The 25,375-nt window shown below is 40.6% G+C and overlaps 1 protein-coding gene across 2 annotated transcripts in view; it reads left to right on the top strand.

The window, feature by feature from the left end:
- Positions 1–25,375, top strand: part of LOC140728590 (protein mono-ADP-ribosyltransferase PARP14-like) — a 75,654-nt gene that overhangs the window by 14,477 nt on the left and 35,802 nt on the right. The window contains exons 4-9 of one of the 2 annotated variants that reach the window (XM_073047560.1): positions 10,179–10,361; positions 14,100–14,354; positions 17,824–18,057; positions 18,162–20,395; positions 20,490–20,720; positions 20,814–21,035. In XM_073047560.1, the coding sequence (XP_072903661.1) occupies positions 10,179–10,361; positions 14,100–14,354; positions 17,824–18,057; positions 18,162–20,395; positions 20,490–20,720; positions 20,814–21,035 (3,359 nt within the window). Of the gene's footprint in view, positions 1–10,178; positions 10,362–11,616; positions 11,786–14,099; positions 14,355–17,823; positions 18,058–18,161; positions 20,396–20,489; positions 20,721–20,813; positions 21,036–25,375 lie in introns of those variants that run through there. The other variant, XM_073047561.1, reaches the window with a different exon arrangement.

Genomic DNA, 25,375 nt, shown 5'->3' with positions numbered 1-25,375 from the left:
AGACAATACATTCAGATTCTTTAACTCAGGGAGAATAAATAATATTTAACAATCTTCGAATATTAAAATGTGAATACCTATTTTTAATAAATCCAGTTTGATCATTTGAAATAACAGTAGGCAAAATATTCTGAAGCCTATTAGCCAGAATCTTAGATTTTTAAAATTCACGTTCAATAAGGAAATTGGTCTATAGGAGGCACATTCAGATAGATCTTTTCCTTTTTTAGGAATCAATGAAATTGATGCCTCATAAAAAGTTTTTGGAAAATTCCCAGAGGATATAGAATCAGTGAAAGTTTGACAAAGATATGATGTAAGCATTTCAGTAAAGGTCTTATAAAATTCCACTGTATATCCATCTGGTCCCAGAGCTTCCCCTAGTTGCATAGAGGATATAGCCCTTGCTTGGGTATTTGATCATCCACAATATTCCACGTGGGAATTTAAACTGGAGGTGGCAGTGTTTTTTTTACAAGGTTGAGTTGCGAGCTCGACATCAACCCGGCACTGATGGTACGGGAGTCACTGGATCAACATCAACCCGGCACGGGAGCAGTCTGTCACTGGATCGAACTCGGAAAACTCTGTTCTCAGGCCCGGTGCTGATCTGACTGCGCCACCAGCCGACCGGAATGGGGGGGGGGGGCGGCGGGGTCAGAGTGAATCTTACTAAGAAAAATTTAAGCCAAATACAAAGTTACACACTCAAACACAGTGTCAATGGCAACGACTTAAAATGGTGGATGGCGTCACGATCCGACTTAAAATGGGAGAAGGCGTTTTCCTTCCTTGATTCGTAAGTGTGTGTTGTCCATAAGTCGGACGTTCGTAAATCGGGGACTACCTGTAATCACTAAAAGTTCCGCTTTGGTTTTCCTTCTTAAAGCTGTTGAATATGAAATTATCTGTCCCCTAAGAAAGGATTTCATCGTATCCCATTGAACCAAATTTGACATACCTTCTGTTGTATTAAGTTCAAAAAATAAAGAAATTTGCCCCTTGATAAAACTAACAAAAGTTGGATCTTGTAACAATACAGGATTCAGTCTCCACTGTGATATTTTCAAAGTATTATCAGAGAGCCCCAAAGTTAATTTTATAGGTGCGTGATCGGACAACACAATGACGTCACATGCACAATTGGTAATGGAATACAACAATCATGTATCAATCTTGAATATTTACAATGTACATGTGGAAAAAAAAGAAAAATCTGTGTCGTTAGGGTGCTTATATCTCCAGATATCAACCAATCCATATTCTAATAGAAAAGAATTAATACAAGTCACCGCTTCATTAGGAAGCAACGGATTGGTTGATGACCTATCAATCGACGGATTAAGACAACAGTTAAAGTCACCGCCCATAATCAACTCATTTAGAATTGGGAGCACCAAAAGCAGCTTCTTAAAAAATTCAGGTCTGTCTAAATTAGGTGCATAAACACACACCAAAGCTACCTTTTGACCACATAACAAACAAGTGACAATTAAATATCTTCCAATCAAATCAGTAGCAGTATTAAAATGTACAAAAGGGATTTTAGAGTTAACAAAAATATATACCCCTCTAACTTTATTTATTGACAAAGAATGATATAAAGGTTCCTTCCAGAATTTAAAAAAACGATCTTCATCCTGTGTCCGTACATGGGTTTCTTGCGCAAAAATAATATCCGCATGAAGTGTTTTTAATTTCTTAAAAATCTTTTTACGCTTAATAGGATGATTCATGCCGTTCAAATTCCAAGAAACTATATTAATTTTATTAGCATCTATATTTAAGATTTAATTTAAAATTTATAAAGAAAGCTATTGCGCAAGCGCAAACTAGATGCAAAGGAAAAAAACAGCACTGACTTGACCAGAAGTGATGACATGATTGATACTAGACATAACCTCTCAGAACTGCCCAGTTGAGAAAAAAACTATTCTGATCACCCCACCCCTCTCCCCCAAAGCCCGAGAACCGATGCAATAGAAAGATTGCATGCTAACCTATGACCCTAAGCCCTCCATTTTGCAGCTGTATTAGCAGAGTTATATGTTTACCCCACCAATTTTAGACATAGTAAAAGAGATGAACAAATTTCAGATACTTCAGAGTTAATCAAGTTAAAATATCTTGGCCATGTGTCTAAAATTCTAATGGAAATTTGGATGGATTCATCTGATTTACTGGGTTTGCAGTTGGTTAAAATGTGTAACAATCTGGGCTACCTTGAGAAAACAAGTCAATTTTTCTCGTATTTTTATTATTTGCCTTTTTCTCAATGCTTCCAACCTCACTGCTGATGTTCTCTGGATGCCCCGTTCCAGAGAATTGGTTTGGCCTTTCCCAGCCATCGGCCTGATGTCTTTGCCAAATCTCCTTTTCCTTCTGAGCCAAACTCCTCCTATGTGATCACAGAAAAGGGTATCACTACTCCCCGATTCCCTTAACACTCTGGGTGTCCACCTTAATCCAATTACCCCCAAACCTCCATCTCCTTAATGATGAGAGACCTAAGTCTTGAACCTCTCTTCAATCCTAAGAAACCCTCTCTAGCAACCCCTCGGGGTTCTTCAGTTTAGGGGATATTGGAAAATTGCATCAGTACTCTTGTGCAACTTCTCCTTTCTACAGATTTTTAGCACCCTTCAGCAAATTGACCATTTTTTGAATATGACCAATCCTATCAAGTAGATAGAAAATCTGGACAGTAATGTGGGAGACTGCAATTAAAACTGAAGTTGGTCAAAAACTGAACTGCTGTTATCTTGATAGTGGTTCCAATGATTAGGTAAAATTTACTTACTGCCCATTATGCCGCTGGTGTTCAGAGCACCAATGAAGGTGTGGCGCATGGCCAAGTGGTTAAGGCATTGATTTAGTGATCTGAAGGTCGCTAGTTCGAGCCTTGACTGAGGCTGTGTGTGTGTCCTTGAGCAAGGCACTTAACCACACATTGCTCTGCGATGACACCGTTGCCAAGCGGAATGGGTCTTAATACCCTTCAACATTGGTGGCATGGAGAAGGGAGACTTACAGCTTGGGCAACTGCCAGTCTTCCATACAACCTTGCCCAGGCCTCAGTCATCATCGAAAATTGATGGACAGCCAAAGAAGGAGAAGCAGATTCTCCATCTCAGGCAGTACTTGGCGCTTGCTTCATTATGTCAGTAGTTCAGTTTTCACCACCGTCAGTCATGTGCGTTCCAGATGGAGAATTGGGAATACCGTTTTAGGAGTCTTCATTGCTGTTTCCTTAACAGATTTGCTTTAGCAGTCAGGGTTGTTAACTCTGAACCCGGAGGACCAATGGATCTCTCCTTTTTTGTCTTCTACCCTTTGATCTGTCTGGCATGGGTGACTCTACCAAGAGCTAAAGCTCAAAGCCCTGACTCCTGCCAACATGGCTGTCCCAGGTCATTGAGCCACGCAGGCCTCCAAACCATGAGAAGGTTGTGGTCCTTCTGGTTGAGTTAGGTTAAAAAAAACCGGCGCTACATTCTCATATTTCTTAATGGTATACAGAATATTGGGGCTGAAAATATATTAACTGTTGATCCTAATTATGATTAGCTAGATGATAAATATTGCTGACTGCCATAATGTTGTAAGTCTGGTCAAGGCCAATGTCATTGGTGTAAAATAGCCACATGGAGCAGGATCGTTCTACCTCCCACTTTCCATTTGGAGAAGACTCTTGCCACTATCTAGTCAAGCAGGAAGAATCACTATCATAACATGTCAGGAATGTAAGCATCTGTGCTAAACTTCCATCAACTAGCATAACAGTAAACCTACCAAACTACCTTCACTTAGCTATTTACCAACTTAGAAGTTCTCTCCCTGAGCCAAGCATTCTCAATATGAAGGACTGCCGTTTGAATATTCAAAGGTGTATCCATCCAAAATGGAACCTTATGTGCACCAAAATAGATCAGAAAGTTGAGGCATATGAATCTCTGTGTGATCTACCATCTACCATAAACACAAAATGTCTTTAAATATTTCAGCCCCACTTTTTGTCCACTGACCATAATCACAGACAGTGGCTTCTCTTTGAATGACTGAATAGTAATGTTCTACAATGTTCCTTCTCTTGTATACTTCATTCATCTTGTAGTTTGGTCATAGAGATCTCTATTCCCAAGTAAAGCACTGAAGGAGATTGCTTCAAAATGATGCCTGACTATTAAAAATGTTTATAGTGGTTTTTGGTTATCTTCATAAGGGCTTGATGTTACTTTGGAGGATAAAGCCTAGGGATAATTAGGTACAGTTTGGAGACTAAAGAGCCTGCAGATGTTGAACTCCAGGACAAGAAACAGACTCTGGAAGAACTCACCAAGATGAACAACATTTGTGGAGGCAAAAGACGTAGCTTGATGTTTCAGTTACAACCCTGTATCGTGAACAGAAAAGACTGTTTAAAAGGGGTTCTAAGAGTAAACCTAGCAATTATCGGCCTGCAAGTTTGACGTCAGTGGTGGGTAAATTAATGAAAAGTATTCTTAGAGATGGTATATATAATTATCTGGATAGACAGGGTCTGATTAGGAACAATCAACATGGATTTGTGCGTGAAAGGTCATGTTTGACAAATCTTATTGAATTTTTTGAAGAGGTTATGAGGAAAGTTGACGAGGGTAAAGCAGTGGATGTTGTCTATATGGACTTCAGTAAGGCCTTTGACAAGGTTCCGCACGGCAGGTTAGTTAGGAAGGTTCAATCGTTAGGTATTAATATTGAAGTAGTAAAATGGATTCAACAGTGGCTGGATGGGAGATGCCAGAGAGTAGTGGTGGATAACTGTTTGTCAAGTTGCAGGCCGGTGACTAGTGGTGTGCCTCAGGGATCGGTACTGGGTCTGATGTTGTTTGTCATATACATTAATGATCTGGATGATGGGGTGGTAAATTGGATTAGTAAGAATGCAGATGATACTAAGATAGGTAGAGTTGTGGATAGTGAAGTAGGTTTTCAAAGCTTGCAGAGAGATTTAGACCAGTTAGAAGAGTAGGCTGAAAGCTGGCAGATGGAGTTTAATGCTGATAAGTGCTACATTTTGGTAGGAATAATCAAAATAGGACATACATGGTAAATGGTAGGCATTGAGGAATGCAGTAGAACAGAGTGATCTAGGAATAATGGTGCATAGTTCCCTGAAGGTGGAATCTCATGTGGATAGGGTGGTGAAAAAAGCTTTTGGTATGCTGGCCTTTATAAATCAGAGCATTGAGTGTAGGAGTTGGGATGTAATGTTAAAATTGTACAAGGCATTGGTAAGGCCAAATTTGGAGTATTGTGCACAGTTCTGGTCACCGAATTATAGGAAAGATGTCAACAAAATAGAGAGAGTACAGAGAAGATTTACTAGAATGTTACATGGGTTTCAGCACTAAGTAACAGGGAAAGGTTGAACAAGTTAGGTCTTTATTCTTTAGAGCATAGAAGGTTGAGAGGGGATTTGATTGAGGTATTTAAAATAAAGAGGGGGATAGATAGTGTTGACATGGATAGGCTTTTTCCATTGAGAGTAGGGGAGATTCAAACAAGAGGACATGAGTTGAGAGTTAAAGGGCAAAAGTTTAGGGGTAACACGAGGGGGAACTTCTTTACTCAGAGTGGTAGCTGTGTGGACCGAGTTTCCAGTAGAAGTGGTAGAGGCAGGTTTGATTTTGTCATTTAAAGTAAAATTGGATAGGTATATGGAAAGGAAAGGAATGGAGGGTTATAGGCTGAGTGCAGGTAGGTGGGACTAGGTGAGAGTAAGTGTTCGGCACGGACTAGAAGGGCCGAGATTGCCTGTTTCCATGCTGTAATTGTTGTATGGTTATATGTTGTTGTTTTTATTTATTCTTTTATTGAGATACAGAATAGGCCTTTTGAGCCACACTGCTCAGCTATCCCCAATTTAACCCTAGCCTAACCACGGGACAATTTACAATGGCCAGTTAACCCACCAACTGGTACAGCTTTGGACTGTGGGAGGAAATTGGAGTGCCCGGGAGAAGCCTATGCAGTCATAGGGAGAACATACAAACTCCTTAGAAGGAGCAGCAGGAACTGAATCCTGGTCACCCGTTCTGTGAAGCGATGTGCTAACCACTACGTTACTGTGCACGGTGTGCAGCAGTGTGTATGGGGGGGGGGGGGGGGGAGAACAGAGGCTGGTAAGTGATGGGGTAAGTGGTAAATGGTAAGTGAAGAACCTGATGGGGAGTGGATGATGAGTAGATAGAACCAAGTAGGGAGAGAAGATTGGAGAGATGAACCAGGTGGGCAAGGGTGTGTGTGTGGGGAGAGGTAGGGAGGAAGAGAGAGTACCGGAGGAGTAGGTTACCTGAAATTGAAAAAGTTGGTAAGATTTGAGAAGGGCGAGGAGCTAACGTTATTCCCACCCCATCACTCACAAGTACTGTGTATGTTAAATATTAGCAGATCTAGTTTTAGACATACTTGAGGACTAAAGCCAAACATGGCCCCGGTGCATCAAGGTACCAGCCTGCTGGTAGATACCCAATAATGTAGCATGCTCTGCAAAAAAAGCTTTTTTTTTGTAAGTTTTATGATAGTCCATGGTAAAACAATACAGAAGTCTCCTTATATATTTGCCTATAGTTAAGAAAGGAAAACATAGAGGCTAACAAGGGATAAAGCAGATGAAGTGATTGGATAAAGATTTGATAAATGAAGCATAATGCAGGAAAATATACAAATAATGTCCGGTTAAGATGGCACTGGTGAAGCTTAGCAATCTCTTGTTGGAGCCCAATGAAACAAAGTACAGGCAGTTCCCGAGTTTCAAACATCTGACTTATGAACAACTCTTACTTACGAACCGAGGAAGGAGAACACCGTTCACCATTTTAAGTCGGATCATGACGCCGTCCGCTATGTTAAGTTGTTGCCGTTGACACAGTGTTGAGTGTGTAACTTTGTATTTGGCTTAAATTTTTCTTAGCAATATTCACCTTGAACGCCCCCCCCCCCCTTTCCAGTCAGCTCCACCCCAACTTGTCCCATTTAACCTGTCTCAGTGTGGTGGACTTTAGGACCCAGTGGAGTTCCGGAGCTTATTTAACCTGTCTCAGTGTGGTGGACTTTAGGACCCGGTGGAGCTCGGGACCTGCCGCTCGCAGTGTTTCTGTTCCGGAAAACGATCACAATTGAAATTAAAGTGAAAATAATAAAGCGATCGGAAAGAGGTGAAATGCCATCAGTCATTGGAAAAGTGTTAGGCTACATTCGGTCAACGATCGGAACAATTTTAAAGGATAAATTGAGAATAATGGAGCATGTGAAAGGCCCTGCCCTAATGAAAGCTACAATTATTACTAAGCAACGCAGTGGTTTAATTATTGAAATACATATGTTTCTTAAGTGTTTTATATGCATAGAAAGGTAACATGTATACTATATACTAAGATAAACGTTTGACAAACTGACGCTAAATAGTACCAGATGTACCTGTTCCGACTTACGTACAAATCCAACTTAAAGACAGACTCAAGAACAGAACTCGTTCGTCACCTGGGGACTGCATGTATACAACTTTGTTAATCGCACTTTTTCTGTTAAACAATCGAACGATAGTTTGTAATTTCCCTTTGGACTTGGAGACATTTCGATGCGGCAGAACCATGGTGTGGCAAGGCAGTGGTAAAGATCCAAGGTTTGATCAATTTGAGCACCGGCTGAATTGGAAAGGTCAGGTGCAGGCTGAATTGAGCTGGTGGAGTCCAGGCTCCAGAGCATATCGAAGTGACAGAACCTAATGTTTGGATGATGATTTAAGTGCTGGACCAAATTGGAAAGGTCGGGGAGTCAGGGCCCAAGGCGAGGGGGACAGGCTGGTTCAGCTTGCTGCTCTGTCAAGCTAACTGAGCTCTGCACTGAACTGGTGGTCTGTGATTTTGTGTCAGTGGACGGACTTGCTGTGGACCTCAGTTCTGGATGCTATTTGCTTTCTTTTATTGTTGCATGATTTGGTTTTTTTTCTCTATATATTGGGTGTTTGATGATCTTCTTTTAATGTGTTCTACTGGGTTTCTTTGTTTTCTGGCTGTCTGGAAAGAGACTTACCTTAAGTTTGTATAATGTATATATACCTCGATAATAAATGTTCTTAGAACTTTGAAATGTTGATTGAGTTAGCATTTTTTTTCAAGAAGCATTTTCTAGATGATAAGAGTTTGCAGGGCTCTGAGGTACAAAGGTTCCAGTGTCCAAGTGCATGATTTAGAAAAGGTTAGTATGCAGGTACAGCAGGTAATCAGGAAATGTATCACTTCTGCTCAAGGAATTGAATACAGAAGTAAGAAGGTTGTGCTTCAGCTATATAGGACATATTATTTAAGGAAAGATGTTAATGCTTTGGAGGGAGTTCAGGTAAGATTTACTGGACTAATATGTGCCATAGAAAGACTTCAAAACTTGTAAACAATGGGAAGTCTTGGGGATAGAATGCATTACGGCAGAGGAGGTATTGGAGGAAGGCAGATACGTATTCAGGGCCTGATCAGGTGCCTCCAGAAACACCATGAGAAGCTTCCATAAGTGAGCAGGACATCGACCCCATAACTCACCTGTCCCATGAGTGCTGGGCTGGACATCCTGCTCACTAAAGGAAAGTGAAGTGTCTTCCATAATCCAGGCATAGTGATCGGTGCAGGACCACTGTTTGGCTTTTCCATGCAGGAGATCATTCGCATAGGGCCTCTTCTACACAACTGTGGCGTCCCTGTTCTTACTGAGTTTGCAATGTCTTGGCATGACCAAGTGTCCGGCACTATAACTGGGCGGGCAGGCTGGGCTCATCAGCCCAGGCTGGCAGCTAGCCTAGGAGAAGGGCAATTCCAATTCCAAACCCGGGTTGATGGGACTCGTTAGCCAGGCCAGGCAATCTGTCCAAATAATAATAATTAATAAGTACTTATTGATCCCGAGTGGGAAATTACTTTGTTACAGCAGCAACATTTAAAAACACACTTGGTGATAATAATAAATATTATAATATTAACAAATAATAAAGTACAGAATAATGTACACAATAATAAATTAGCAATGTGCAATAATGATCTACGGAATAATGAAACGGAGACTATTGTACTATGATGTGTGTTCTGTTGCACAGAGATGAACTGTTCTATATGCTTATTGCATTTGGTAGGAAAGAATTTCTGTAACGATCCTTGTGACAGCAGAGCTGAATGAGTCTGTCCGAAAGGGTGCTCCGCTGCTTATTCAGTAGGTCACGGAGAGGATGTGCCTGATTATCCGTAATGGATAACAGTTTGTTTAGTGACCTCCTCTCCACCACTAACTCAAGAGTCTGGATTGTAGCCAAGGACAGATTCAGCCTCCAATACTCAACCTGCAGCCTTGCAGTCATCGCAGTCATTGCAGCTCGCGGTGTCATTGTGGAACGTACCCCGGCCTAAAGAGTGGAATCGGTCTGTGCACACCGATCTTCATTATAAACCTACACAGTGCTGGTGGGAAGAAATCTCCTGCAGCGATGGAGTTCCCTCCTTATCTTCACAAGTGAAGAACCAACTATTATCTTCATGGGAAGCTAGAGTAAAATTTCTGGGAATCCTGGCTGAAGTATTTGCAATGGGATGGATGAAGTGCCAGAAGTCTTGAGGGTGATTAATGTGCATTTTTTAAGAAGGACTACAAAGCAAAACCTGAGAATTACAGAGTTAGGAAGTATAATATCTGGTAGGCAATTTACCAGAGGGGATGCTCCTTGTAGAAAAATCCAGAACTAGTGGTTGATTTTAAAAAAGGGATGAGATGAAATTACTTCTCTGAGGTTTGTCAGTCATCGGAATTCTGTTCCTCAAATTACAGTGAAGCTGAGTCTTTCAAGATGCAGAGGTAAAATAATATTTTATTTTTAAAAAAAGTGAATAGGATAAATTAGTAGACTGGAATGTGGTGTTAAAAGTTCCAATCAGATCAGCCATGATGTTATCAAATGGCAGACAGACTCAGACCAAGACGCCTACCTCTGTTTCTGATTCATATACTGCATTCTTATCTTTGTATGATTCATTTTGTCAATGTTTGTGTATTTGTATTTAAAACTAATTAATTAGTTAAATGATTTTCAAAATGTTACCTATTTGTTACACGGGCTCCTCAACTTGTGACAGTATATCTGTATGCTTTTCATCTAGAAAAACTGACTGAGCAACATCTTCCGGATGAAAAGAGAACAATTAGTGGAATATTGTCCAGTGACAACGTAAGCGATAACAGTCTCCAAAAACACTTTGAAAATTTCATTACTGGTGGTGGGTCCCTCACGCTCTTCAGCCGAAAGGGCAGAAATGTAACAGTGTCCTTTGAAAGTATTGAAGGCAAGTAGAGTTACAAATATTTTCAAATATAAAATGGAGAAGTAAATATAACCAATGTTGTGCTTTCTTAGTTTTTATTTCATTTCATTGTCTCTGTTTAGAATTAATCCAATTTTAATGATAAATATATATACAATTTAAATTTTATAAGCCTAGATATAAAAGTAGAATTTAGAAATAAAGGTGTGGACTATTTTGTAAATGGGTAGAAGATTCATCAGTCAGAGGTGGAGAGGACTTGGGAGTCTGCATGCAGGATTCCCTAAACGTTAATTTCCAGGTTGAGTCAGTGGGGAGGAAGGCAAATGCAATATTAGCATTCATTTCAAGAGGACTAGAATATAAAAGCAAGGATCTAATGCTGTGGCTTTATAAGGCACTGCTCAGACAGTACTTAGAATATTGTGAGCAGTCCTGGGCCCCTTATCTAAGAAGAGTTGTGCTGGCATTGGAGAGGGTCCAAAGGAGATTCATGGGAATGACCCCAGGAGTGAAAGTGTTAATGTATGAGGAGCATTTGATGACTTTGGGGCTGTACTTGGAGTTTAGAAAAATGAGAAGGAAACTCATTGAGACCTATTGAGCATTGAAAGTTTGAATAGAGTGGATGTGGAGAGAATTTTTTTTATATTTGGGTGGTCTAGGACCAGAGGGCATAACCTCAGAATTGAGGGAAGTTCATCTAGAACAAAGAGAAGGAAACTTTTCTTTAAACAGGATGGTAAATCTGTGGAATTCTTTGTCACAGATGGCTGTGCAGGCCAAGTCAGTGGATATATTTAAGGCAGAGGTTGATAAGTTATTGATTAATCAAGGTGTTGGAGGTTATGGGGAAAAGGCAGAAGAATGGGGTTGAGAAGGGCAATAATAAAGCTATGATGTGAGGCAGAGCAGACTCAATCAGCTGAATGGCCTAATTCTGCTCCTAGGGATTATGGTCGTCTTGTCTAAAAGGCTTTACCCAGATATTTTGGACAAAAGAAAAATTAACTCAATCTGCCTGATATTGTACATTTGAACATACAGTTTGAAAAGTAGCAGGCATGTGGTTTCTCACAAAGGAAATTACTGATCTGGCTTGGGTTTGAAAGAAGGCTTTACAAACATTGCCATCCTTGGTGTTGGTGTAATCCAGTTTGTGACCTCTTTGGTCAAGCCTGATGCAGCTCCAGCATACTCAGCGTGAATTTCCAAGCGAATGATTCACCCACTTTGTATTCCTGCTCAGGATCACTTCAGCCAGTTTGATTAATTCCATGAAGAAATTGCTGCGACAATGGGTAAAGTCTGATACTTTCCAAAGCTCAGAGGATTGGGCACACCGTGCACATTGGACATGTGACTGTCACTTCGTATGATCCATACGTGGATTTTGTTGGCGTATCCTGCGGCGACCACTTTAGTTAACCCTTACAGGGTTTCGGGTATGTTGTGTGGTAACCATTAATGCTAGGGTATATTCCATGACTGTCACCTTGTGATATTTCTACGTGGCTTTCGGGATGACTCGACAGATAAGATCTTCGGTGACTGTTACTTCAATTTCCCAGTGTGGAACCTGTGGAATTCTTTGTGATTTCCGCCTCACTACATTTTAATCTGTATTTACAAGTCTCTCCCCTCACTTATTCAGTGGATTACTGGACCTATCTAGTTTGCCATCCTAACACTTTAAGAACTGTTCCTAAGCTTGACAGTTTGGAAGCCACACACAGATAACTCTGTTCACTTCTGTTTATTTCATTTAATTTTCTATATTTTTGAGTAGGTACCAATAAATATTGTGGTTTTAACATTAAAGCCTGACTCAATTTGTGATCTATTTCTGCTGGTACACCTGCTAAATGAGTAAGTTATAGTAATTTATAATAAATAGAATATACAACACAACAGTCAATATAGCATAGAAATACAATTGTATCAGCATGAATTAATCAGTCTGATGGCCTGGTGCAAGAAGATATCCCGGAGCTTGTTGGTCCTGGTTTTTATGCTGTGGTACTGTTTCCTGGATGGTAGCAGCTGGAACAGTTTGTGGTTGGGGTTTTTACACATCCTTACACATCTCACTTCGTAAATGTTCTGAATAGTGGGAAATTCACAACTACAGATGCGCTGGGCTGTCCACACCATTCTCTGCAGAGTCTTGCTATTGAGGGAAGTACAGTTCCAGGCAGTGATGCAGCCAGTCAGGATGCTGTCAATTGTACCCCTGTAGAAAGTCCTTAAGATTTGGGAACTCATACCAAACTTCTTCAACTGTCAGGTGCTTTTCTCCCCCACAGAGCCGGTATCTACAGACCATGTGAGATCCTCAGTGATGTGTATGCCGAGGAACCGAAAGCTGTTCATTCTCTCAACCCCAGATCCATAGATGTAATAGGAGTGAGCCTGTCTCCATTCCTCCTGTAGTCCACAACCAGCTCCTTTGTTTTTGCGACCCAGTACAGAAGATTTTAAGACATGCCTCTTATCAAAATCTTCCACTTCAGTGAAAATTTGTCCAAGTGTGGCCTAGCAAAAAAATGCAAGAGAAATAATTACTCCTCCTTCCCTCTTCTTTTCCTCAATCTGTCCTCTTACATCTTCTCACCTGCCACTTAAGTACCCTCCTCCTTCCCTTTCCCCTATGGTCCACTCTCTTCTCCTGTCGGATTCCTTCCTCTCCAGCCTTTTACCTTTCCCACCCACTTCGCTTCACCTATCACCTTCTAGCTATCCTCCTCCCCCTCCCCCTCTCCTTTTATATTTTGGTGTGTCTCTCCTTCCTTTCTAGCCCTGAAAAAGGGGACTCGGCCTGAAACGTAAACTCTTTGTTCATTTCCATGGATCTGGCCAAACTGTTGAGTTCCTTCAATGTTCTGTGTAATTACCAAGTAGTTTACTCAATAGCAGAAAAGCAGTAGAAGATATTATTAAAAATGCAACACATAAATCAAATACATTTATACTGTCATGTATTTTGCATGTCATTTTAGGAAAAGCTAGAGGCTTAGCATGGAATGCTGTTGCAGGAAGGTAGTTTCCATCATCAGGGACCCCCACCACCCAGGACATGCTCTCTTCTCACTTCTGCCATCAGGACAAAGGTACAAGAGCCCCAGGACACTCATCAGATTCTGGGACAGTCACTGCCTTTCAATCACCAGGCACTTGAACCAAAGGAGAGAACTTCACTTGCTCCACCATTGAAATGTTCCCACAACCAATGGACTCCCTTTCAAGGACTCTTCATCTCATGTTCTCAATATTTATTGCTTAATTATTATTTATTATTATCATTACCGGTATTATGTTTCTTCTTTTTGCAATTACCCAGTTTGTTGTCATCAGCACTCTGGTTGAATGCCCTAGGTTGGTGGTCTTTCATTGATTCTGTTACATTTATTATTCTATAGATTTGTCAAGTATGTCCTCAAGAAAATGAATCTTTGGGTTGTTTATGGTGACATGTATGTACTTTGATAATAAAATTTACTGTGAAGTTGTTGGCAGAGGCAAGTACATAAGGGTCATTTAAGAGATTCTTAGATAGCCATGTGTTTGAAAGAAAATGGAGGGCTGTGTGTGAGGGAAGGGTCAGATTGATGCATGATTAGTTAAAGTTTTGGCACAACATCATGGGCCAAAGGGCCTGCCCTGTGCTGTACTTTTCTTTGTAAGTAATGGTCTGGTGGGAGTGGGAAGAGTTAAAGTCTGGATTTTACTAACATTTATAGTGTTGATGTTCTTTTATAGATACTCAAGCAGTGTTGAGACAAAGAGTCCATTTTGTGGAGAATATTCAGTTAACGGTGAAGAGTTTTCATCCTAAAAGGAGTTTTTCACAATCCTCGGCTGTTCTGCTATATAATCTTCCTAAAGATGTTACGTGTGAAGTTTTATCTCCGTTTGTTGAAAGATTGACTAATTTGGAAGACGCATTTGGTGAATTCAGTTTGGAAATAATAACTGATATGGACGCAGCTGTCATTACCTTCAAAACTGACATTGGTAAGGGTTAAAATTCATCAATTTGTAGCTTAATGTCTTAAGGTATCTTTGTTCATCCACTAAAATACAGCAAACAAGGTGTCATTATTTTAGACACAACAAATAATGACAGAAGTAATAAGAGATGGAAATGTGTAATAGGTGTCAGTACGTTAATCATTCACATATAAGTAGATCCTGCATGGTAGTTGTTTCTGGGGACCATAATGTCTTTTATCTTGCTCAGTCTTTTAGTTTTGTGGTATGAAGCTTGAGTTCCTCTTTTATCTGAGGCCCTATGTTACTCAGGGTCGAGCATGGATGTTGTATCCCAGCTGTTTACATGATACACAAGCTAGAGCAGTATGATATGGAGAGAAAGCTGTCGGCCTCTCCACACAGCTGATGAATCCAAAGCATTTAATAGGTAGTGACAGCTTACCCCATTGACTCCTCTGGCTGTGACAACCTTAAGGAGCCAATATAAGAGTTTTTAATCTAAATACCAAATAATGTCCTCGATATTCTTGTATGTAGCATGAAGTTATCATTCACTACACACTGGAAAACTGAATTGCTAAGTGAGGATTATGCACTTCTATAAGCTGTTATGCAAATAACCTGCTTTGTAAGTTTAAGGAGAACGTGAGGGGGAGCTTCTTCACTCAGAGGTGGTGAGAATGTGGAATGAGCTGCCAGCACAAGTGGTGGATGCAAACTCAATTTCAGTGCTTTAAGCAAAGTTTGTTTAAGTACATGGATTCTGGAGAACTGGAGGGCTATGGACCCAGTGCAGGTCAGTGAGAGTAGGCAGCTTAAATGGTTCGGAACAGACTAGATGGGCTGAAGGGACTGTTTCTGCTCTGTACTTTACTGTGATTCTATGGAAGTCAGTGGAAATGTGAAGTGATATCAGTCTTCATGCAACACGTCACTTATGTGACTCCTGCAATTTTCTGATGAGATTTGCAAACTGTATAGACCACAACAACAGAAGCAGGTTCTGAGTGGAGACTGTGCACTCCTTTTTTATCTCAAAGAATATTTTCTTACCCAAACTGTTGGAGAGACAGCAGCGAGAACTTGTACTGCTTTTTTTCTGGACAGTCCAGAGATTGTACGAATTTTGAAGGAAGAACATTTCATTTCTGAAGAAGGCTCCAACAGTCATCAGAGATGCATGGTATCCAGAGATTGGGATTGAGAGGAAAATGGGTCAGCCATGACGAAATGGTAAAGCAGACTCAATGGGCCAAATGACCTCATTCTGCTCCTGTATTTTATGCAAGGGCAACATGTACATAGCAAGTAATGAATTTATTCCAGGTATTCCTGTGATTCACGCATTTATAAAAAACAATGTAACAGTAAGAGGAAAAAATAATTCTCTGACAAGTTTCATCACCATTTGGTATGGGAGCAGCTGAGCATCGGAGCAGAAGTTGCTACTTCAGAGAATGGCTGAGAGGATCATGGGGGTCTCCCCACCAGCCATCGGGGACATTTATCAGATCGTTGTATAAGGATCCTACCCCAATCCAGCATCCTTTTTTACCTGATGCACCATCAATAACTCTCGGAGGCGTGAGGCAAGATATAGGCTTTTATTGGCTGGAAGAAAGAACAAGCAGCAATTGACCACCACACTACATCCTGGAGACTGAGGCCGGGGCGGTGTCTCCAATCGCCTTTATACCGGGGTCTGTGGGAGGAGCCACAGGAGCAGTCAGCAGGGGGGGGGCATGTCCAGACAGGTATATGTAGTTCACCACACTACCATCAGGTGGGAGACTTTGATGCATTAAGAACGGTCAGGATGGGAAACAGTTCCTTCCCTCAGGCTGTTAGGCTTCTGAACTCCCTGCCACATTGTATTCGAAGTATCACTGGTAAATCTGTTCTGTACCTTACAATATTTACACACTTTAGCTTACTTATTTGTGTGTAATCTATCTGTAGATTTCATCCTTGCTTTCATATGTCATTATGTGATTTATGTACTACAGTACTTTATACCCTGGTCTGGAGAAGTGTTGTTTCGTTTGATGGTATACCGGTATATAGTTAAATGACAATAAACTTGATTTGACTTGCTGCCTTAAAAGCAGCAGTGATATTACTGACCTGCAAACAAGCATCATTTAGACCGGTGTATCTTCATTGTGTTTTTATTAACACACTAGCCAGATTGGAGACGAGGAAGTTATTTTCCTCTTGGTGTTGTCACTGGAATGACCTGAAACTAAGGTACCATTTTTAAAGTGGCCTTTCACTGGGCTCCAGGGTGGTCTTCTGCCTCGTACACCAGAGAGTTAGTGATGTGCCTATCCCAGCCTGCGAAGTCAGCTCCAGCGACCTGGACAAATGAGATCTATAGTGAGATCCTATGGCCAGGAAAGCTGTACCTTAACGTTCCGTGGAAAGCGAAGGGCATGACAAGGCACAGAATATGCCATGGCCATCCTCTGCAACCAAGGAGACCCCAGTTTGTGATACTTGTTTATACCACTGGACCTGGACTTCCAAGGTTGAAAGAGTGGATCTGCCTGGTGCAACGGCTTTTCCCCTTTAAAAACTCTCCCACACAAGTTCCTGTCATCGTCAGACAGGATGGACAGCCACAATACTGCACTCAATCCATTTATCTGTTTCATGCAGTATGATCTGGGTCCCAATTTACCATTGCAAACGGTTGGCATTTTAACCAATTTCATGAGAATCGGAAAGTTCTGAATTGTTTTTGCAAATATGCGTCCCACTAAGAATCCCTATCCCTTTGCTCTTTCTCAATGGCTCCTCTCAGAAGCAATATTAGAAGCTTTAATCTAATATCATAATGTAAACAGGCTAATTTAGATGATTTTCATTTCTGTTTGAATGGAATTCTACTTTTGTTCGTTAGTTTTAAGCAAGTCCATTGCTCTTCATTTCTGCTGTACTACAGTTGTGTGCAGTGTTTCAGGTCAACAACTTTCCATTAGAGCTGTGAACTGCTTGAAGGTTAGCAAAGAAATAAATGTGAAATATCAAGATATTAAAGATTTATCTTCAAAATGTATCCTGTACTGCAGTATCATTGGGGTGCAACGGTAGCGCAGTGGCTTTGCAACACAGGAGAGTTGTACGGAGAATGTTTCTGTTTCTAAGGAAGAATAAAGCCATTGTAATAGAGAGTCAGCAAGAAAGTCAGAAAGGAAATCTAAAGAAACAGTTTTACCAAAAGGCTGGTGAGAATAAGGAACTTCCTAAAATAGAGAGAGGTTGAAAATAGTACTGATACATTCAAGACAATTCTATTGGGAAGAAAGGAATGGAGAATAATGTCCTTAGATTTACATAAGCTTAAACATTATATACTGGTCAAGTTGAATGAGTGGTTTCTGTGTTGGACATGCTTTGTAATTGAAATTTTCAATCACTAAATTATAAATTTTTCAATAAAATTGGAATTCCTTTAACAGATTTATATTTCCCCCAACTTTATTTTTAGATCTCACTGAATTTATTCAAAAATGTTCCAGCAAGTTTCTAAAGCAGCAAAAGATTGAAGCGAAGATGCTGGAAAAAACTAGGAGCTTGCGAGTGGAGAACCTGCCTTCTAGCATCAGTGAAGATCTTCTAAAACTATACTTTGAAAGTACCCAAAATGGAAATGGAATAGTAAGCTCCGTAGGAATGATACTGGAGCATAATGCAGCTGTGATCTCTTTTGAAGATTCTGAAGGTGATGTATTTTGGAAAATAATGATGAATTAGAGATTAATGAACATTTAAATTGAGTTCATTTCACCTATTGGTCTCTAACATTTTTTTTTGTTTTACTTGCAGTTCTGGATGTCATTCTGTCTAAAGAACACAAGATTTCTGAAACCCCAGTTCATGTCTATCCTTACTATGAATCTATTGGATCAGCTTTATATGGGAACAAAAGACCAGTGGTGAAAATGCCTGATCCCTTTATGTTTGAAATTGATTCCTACGTTCTACAGTTTCTTAAACAAGATAAAAAGCGAATTGCAGAAATCATGGACAGAATGTCCTCGTGCCACTGCAATATTGCATTCCCAGAATCAGGCCAATCAAACTTGGTCAGTGTTTCCCCGGCACTTTCCAAGCATACGAGTTCATTTGAGAATCTTGCAAAGAACTGGAAAAAGGAGGCTTCAGATCATTTAACTTCTATTCTGTCAAAGTACAAGACTAATACAAACGACACAAATAAATCAGTTTGGGAAATAATTCAGAATGATTTGCATCAACATTTGAACCAAAATGTTGTTGTTATTCCAGACACTTCAAAGGGGAAAGTAATCATCACTGGCATAGCTGAGAGTGTAGACATTCTACAACAAACATTCGTATCAATTGTGAATGATGCCATTAAAAAATTAGAAAGGGAAAAACAAAGTATGAATGAGTTAGTGGCAATTCCTCCAGCTAAATATGATTTATTATTAAACAATGGTCTTGAAAGCCGTTTTACCAAACAATTTCCAAATCTTAACATGAAGTACAGCCCAGCTGCATGCCATCTAATATTACATGGTTTATCTTCGGATGTTTATTGTGCCAAAAGCAAGATATTAGAAGAAGTTGTTGAGCTGAAGGAAAAACAGATTAATCTGGACCCTTGTCTTGTTGACTTTCTACGAAAAGTACACTGCAAAGAAGTTTCCTCCCACCTTTTTACATCAAAGGGAATCAATGCTGCATTTGACATTCAGGGCAACTCTGTTGTGGTTATAGGCAGTGAAGACGCTGTGTGTGAAGCAGAAAAGCAAATCAAAAGACATCTCACTTCCAAATGTATTGAGATACAAGACATAAGTGTCATTAGAAAGAATGAATGGACAGATACAAAGGGAAAATTAGATAAAGCATTGAATTCCCAAAGTAGACAGGTTGAAATTGAAGAGAAAACCCTAGACAGGCATGCGCAGATTATTATCTCTGGCTACTCGGATGCTGTCTGCAAAGCATTTGAAAAGCTCAGTGAATTTGTCAAAAAGAACACAATCATTCAAAGAAACATTCCTTTTAAATCTTGTGGAGTGCTGCGCTTTTTGATGGCCTTTGAGAAAATGAATGTTCCAGGTGTTCAAATAGAGGTGTATGACGAGGAAAATCATGCAAGTGTTTCTGTCATTGGTCCTGAAGAGAATGTCTGTCAGGCAGAGCATATACTTTTGAGTCAAGCTTCCAAAATAGTTAGTAAGATGTTCCAAATGAACGCACCAAGAGTAAAGCAAATTTACAAAGAAAATGAAGAATATTTTGTTTCCACAGCAAAGGGAACATTTCATTGTATTGTACGACTTATTGAGCACATGGAAGGTAATGGTGACTTAAGCCCAACTTCCTGTAAATTTCAGATGCCTAATGGACCTGTCATTACTGTTTATAAAGGAGACCTATGTAAGACTCGCGTTGATGTGGTTGTCAATGCCTCAAATGTATATCTGAAGCATATTGGAGGTCTTGCAAAAGCTCTGTCAGATGCAGCTGGAACAGTGTTGCAAAAAGAGTGTGATCGCATTACTGACCGTCGAGGATCTCTTACGCCTGGTGAGGTCGTTCTTACTGAATCTGGCAGACTACCATGTTCCGCAGTGATCCATGCAGTTGGTCCAAGGTGGTCAGCCACCGATCCAAACACAGCTAAAAAGAGATTAAGAAGTGCTGTGGAGAAGAGTCTATGTCTAGCAGAAACTTATAACTTTAAATCTATAGCAATTCCTGCTATTAGTTCTGGAATATTTGGATTTCCTCTGGATTTATGTGCTGAAATAATTGCCATAACAGTCAGGGAACACTTTGCAAACTTACAAGGAGTGAGTACACTCAGTGAGATCCACTTGGTAAATAATGATGCGAAAACTGTCCATGCTGTTTCTGATGCTGTTCAGAAAATATTTGGTGACCTGATAAGTAGTTCAGCTTCACAGCAGGTCAGGATTGCCTCAGGCAACATGAGAAAGAGAAGTGTTCAATGTCTCCATGAAGCCCAAACTAAAGAAGGTCTAAACATCCTTGTGGTCAAAGGAAATATTCAAGATATGACAGTAAGGCTTCAGTGTAACTTATTTATTTGACATTGGTAGTAATTCCAGAAATTGTATTTTACCTTTATTTTTAAATTCCACTTTCTGTTTTTAGGCTGGTGTCATTGTCAACGTCACTGGAGTGGATCTAGACCTTTCTTCAGGCACAGTTTCCAAAGCAATATTAGAGAAAACCGGCCCAAGCCTCCAACAATTACTGTGGAAGGAAGGGCAGAGAAAACAGCCTTTCATAGGAATGGTATATGAAACTCAAGGATGTAATCTTGACTGTAGTGAAGTGTATCATGCTGTTGTTCCTCATTGGAAAGAAAGGAATTCAGAAAAGGTAACACATTTTATAGTTACTACTTGTGGAACAAATCATTTCTTTTGAAAACTGTGTATTGACTTGAAGATTAAATGTAAAATTGCAATTCAGGTCCTAGAAGACATCATCAAAAATTGCCTGAAGAACACTGAAGGATCTCAGCAGGATTCCATCGCATTCCCGGCAATTGGTAGTAGCAAGCTATGTTTTCCAAAGGATGTTGTTGCAAATGTTATGCTTAAAGCAGTTCTGAAGTTCAGTTCTGAGAGACGGTCAGCTCATCTTAAGGAAGTTTACTTTGTGGTACATCCTGAAGATCATCTTGTTGTTCAGGTGGGGATTAGAAGAAAATTACATACCTCGTACTGAATGTTTTTAGCTATAACTTTTTTGATATATTGAGCATTTTTTCCTTGATTCTGCTTTGTATTTTCTATAGAAATAATAATTTGATAAAGTATTTTCAGGTTACTCAGGTTCTATATGGAATGCATTTCTGGAACTCTGAAAAATTGTTGATTCATTTGCCATCTTGTTGACAACTTAAGATCCTTCCAAAGCAATGCACCTTCAAAGCTCATTTCCTTTCCTTTAATTAACTGCTTTGGTTCACCAGATCCTCAACAATTCTCACAACTCTTTTACAGATTTGTTCCATTTCAATGGCAGTGATACCGTTCTTGGCCTTAGCTAGTTATACGGTGATGAGTATTCCTCTTACATGGGCTTCATTTTACTGCATAATGTCATCATTACATCATTGCTCTTGCACTGAGTTTTGTTTAATGAATTTTAAAGCAATTAACATTGTTCCTTACAAACTACCTAAAAGATGATTCACTATTTGTGATTAAGACTTTTGTACTGAATCCACACGTACGTCTCCTTTCATCTATGAAAGGATCTCTTTATCTCGTGTTTTTAATTATTATTGCTCTTGTTGCTGTTCACGCGATTAGTGTTATTTTGCTCTTGGGAGTTGATGTTTTTCTTTGAACCGTGTCCATGGTTTTCTTTGTTACGTAGCTGTCTGGAGAAGATGACTCTCAGTTGTATGCTGCATACATACTTTGATAATAAACGTACCTTGAACTTTTTTTTTTCTCAACTTAAGCTGGTAAAACCTGATGTACAGGCATAGCCAAGTGCACTCATTTCTCAATTCCTGGAAATGTTTGGACTATTCCATGGTGTTTAATATTGTGGCTTTCTGGAGTTTTACATAAATATTGCTGTACAAGCCTAATTGTTTAATGCTACTGTGCAATGACGTTGGGATGATACCAGTTGGGACCCTGTTCATGTTCCATAGTCTTTCAATTTCCTCTTTTAATTCAGCATTTTTCTGGTGTTTTTAATATTATCATTGTTGTATTTAAAATATTTTTTCTCAGATCAAGCTGGTAAAACCTGAGGTACGGGTATAGCCCAGCACACTCATGTCTCAATTGCTAGGATCTTTCGGACTATTTTAGTGGTATTTAGTATTGTGGCTTCCCGAAGATCTAAATAGATATAGCTGTGTAGCCCTATTGTTTAATGGGATTGTGTAGTGACTTTGGGTTGATACCAGTTGTAGATATTAAAAACATTAAAAATAGGAGGAGGAATAGGCCATCTGGTCCGTCGAGCCTGCTCCACCATTCAATAAGATCATGACTTAACTGGCCAAGGAGTCATCTCCACCTGCCTTTTCCCCATAACCCTTAATTCCTTTACTATGCAAAAATCTATCCAACCTTGTCTTAAATATACTTACTGAGGTAGCCTCCACCGTTTCATTGGGCAGAGAATTCCACAGATTCACCACCCTCTGGGGAAAAGCAGTTCCTCCTCCTTTCTGTCCTATATCTACTCCCCGGAATCTTGAGGCCATGTCCCGTGGTACTCTTCTCACCTGCGAGTGGAAACAACTTTCCTGTGTCTATCTTATCTATCCCTTTCATAATTTTCTAAGTTTCTGTGAGATCTCCACTCATTCTTCTGAATTCCAGTGAGTACAGTCGTGGGCGACTCAATCCTCCTTATAGTCTAACCCCTCATCTCTGGAATCAACCTGCTGAACTCCTCTGCAACGCCTCCAAAACCATTATATCCTTCCACAAGTAAGGAGACGAGAACTGCACACAGTACACCCGGTGCAGCCTCAGCAGTACCCTGTACAGTTGCAGCAACACTTCCCTGCTCTTAAAGTCAGTCCCTCTAGCAGTGAAGACCAACATTCCATTTGCCTTCTTGATTGCCTGCTGCAGCTGCAAACCGACCTTTTGTGATTCCTGCACAAGCACTCCCAAGTCCCTCTGCACATCAGCATGCTGCAGTTTTTTACCATTTAAATAATAATCTGCTCTTTCATTTCTCCTTCTAAAGTGGATGACTTTGCATTAACCAACATTGTACTCCATTGCCAGACCCTTGCTCACTCACTCACCCTATCTATATCTCTCTGCAGACTCTCTGTGTCTTCCACATAATTTGCTTTTCCATTCAATTTAGTATCATCAGCAAACTTAGATACACTACTCTCGGTCCTCTCTTCCAGATCGTTAATGTACATCGTGAACAGTTGCGGGTCCAGCACTGACCCCTGCGGCACTCCGCACACCACTGATTGCCAACCAGAGTAGCACTCGTGTATCCCTAATCTCTACTTTCTGTTAGTTAGCCTATCCTCTATCCATGCTAATCCATCACCCCAACTCAATGCATCCCTATGGATAAGTCTTTTATGCGACACCTTATCAAACACCTTCTGGAAGTCCAAGAAAATAACATCCATCAGTTCCCCTCTGAAGATGTAACGAGCGCAGTGGATAGAGGAAGAACTGCAGTAAGTTTGTCAAACAGGACCTGCCTTTGTTGAATCCATGCTGCATCTGCTGATGGATGCATTTCTTTTCAGACGCCTTGCTATTTCTTCTTTATTCATCACCAGTGCCTCTACTGTAACTTCTGTTGTTTGGTTTTGTCCTATCATCTGGCCTGCCCTTCTTGGCAGTCTGACTGAGTACTATCTTTGCTTTTTTACCATCCATCCTATCCTGAGCCCCTTCACCCCAGTTCCCAAGGCAAATTAGTTTAAACCCTCCCCAACAGCTCTAACAAACCTGCCCACGAGTATATTGGTCCCCCTTGGATTCCTTTTGTGCAGGTCATACCTCCCCCAGAAGAGATCCCAAGCACCTCCCTGCACCAGCTTCTCAGCCACACATTAATCTGCCAAATCAGCCTGCTTCTACTTTCACTGGCAGTCCAGGAATTAGTACCCTGGAGGTCCTGCTTCTCAGCTTTCTGCCGAACTCTCTAAATACTCTCTTCCAGACCTCTTTGCTTTTCCTTCCTATGTTATGGTACCAGTACGGGTCCACAACATGAAAAAAGTTGTGAACCTCTGCTGTAGAGGGAAACGGAGTCGATAATACATGTCGATGATGTTTCTTCATTTGCTGTTCATTTAAATTACATAAGTGCTAGGTAATTGGGTTGTAATGAAAGCTTTTGGCACATTGGGGTTCATAAATAAAATGATTGAGTACAGGAGATGGGATGTTATGTTGCAGTTGTATAAGATATTGGTGAGACCAAAGTTTGAATAATGTGTACAGTTTTGGTCACTGACCTACAGGAAAGATGTAAACAAGGTTGAAAGAGTGCAGAGAAAGTTTACAAGGATGTTGCTGGGTCTGGAGGACCTGAGTTATAAGGAAAGATTGAATAGGTTCGGACTGTATTCCTTAGAACATAGAAGATTGAGAGGAGATTTGATAGAGGAATACAAAATTAAGAGGGGTTTAGATTTAGTAAATACAAGCAGGCTTTTTCATCTGAGGTTGGGTGGGACTGCAACTAGAGGTCATGGTTTAACGGAGAACATGAGGGAAAAATTCTTCACTCAGAGTGTGGTGAGAGTGTGGAACGAGCTGCCAGCACAGGTGGTGCATGCAAGCTCGATTTCAATGTTTTAAGAGAAGCTTGGACAGGTACATGGATGAGAGGGATATGGAGGGCTATGGTCACATTGCAGGTCAATGGGAGTGGGCAGTTTCAATGACTCTGCATGGACCAGATGGTCCAAAGGGCCTGTTTCAGTGTTGTACTTTTCTATGACTCTACTATAGACCTGATACCAGTAGATATCTTTGTTCAGCAACACACAAAATGCTGGAGGAACTCAGCAAGTCAGGCAGAATCTCTGGAGGGAAATAAACAATTGGCACTTTGGGCTGAGACCCTTCATGGGGACTGGGAAGGAAGTGAGCTGAAACCAGAATCGGAAGGTGCAGGGAGGAGAAGGATTGCAAACCGGCAGGTGAAGGGTGAGACCAGGAAAGGGGGAGAAGGTGTGTGGGTGGGGAAGTAGGGATGGAGTGAGAAGCCAGGAGGTGATAGGTCTTCAAAGATGTTAACACCCAGCAAATAAAAACTTTCCACTACTGATCCCGATGCTGAGGATGTTCTACGAGTCTGTGGTGGCCAGTGCTATCATGTTTGCTGTTGTGTGCTGGGGCAGCAGGCTGAGGGTAGCAGACACCAACAGAATCAACAAACTCATTCGTAAGGCCAGTGATGATGTGGGGGTGGAACTGGACTCTCTGACGGTGGTGTCTGAATAGAGGATGCTGTCCAAGTTGCATGCCATCTTGGACAATGTCTCCCATCCACTCCATAATGTA

This window comes from Hemitrygon akajei, chromosome 5 (genome assembly GCF_048418815.1).
Source record: "Hemitrygon akajei chromosome 5, sHemAka1.3, whole genome shotgun sequence".
Classification (NCBI taxonomy): Eukaryota; Metazoa; Chordata; class Chondrichthyes; order Myliobatiformes; family Dasyatidae; genus Hemitrygon; species Hemitrygon akajei.
The sequence above is the reverse complement of the archived record's forward strand: the minus strand, read 5'-3'. Positions and strand labels throughout refer to the sequence as shown.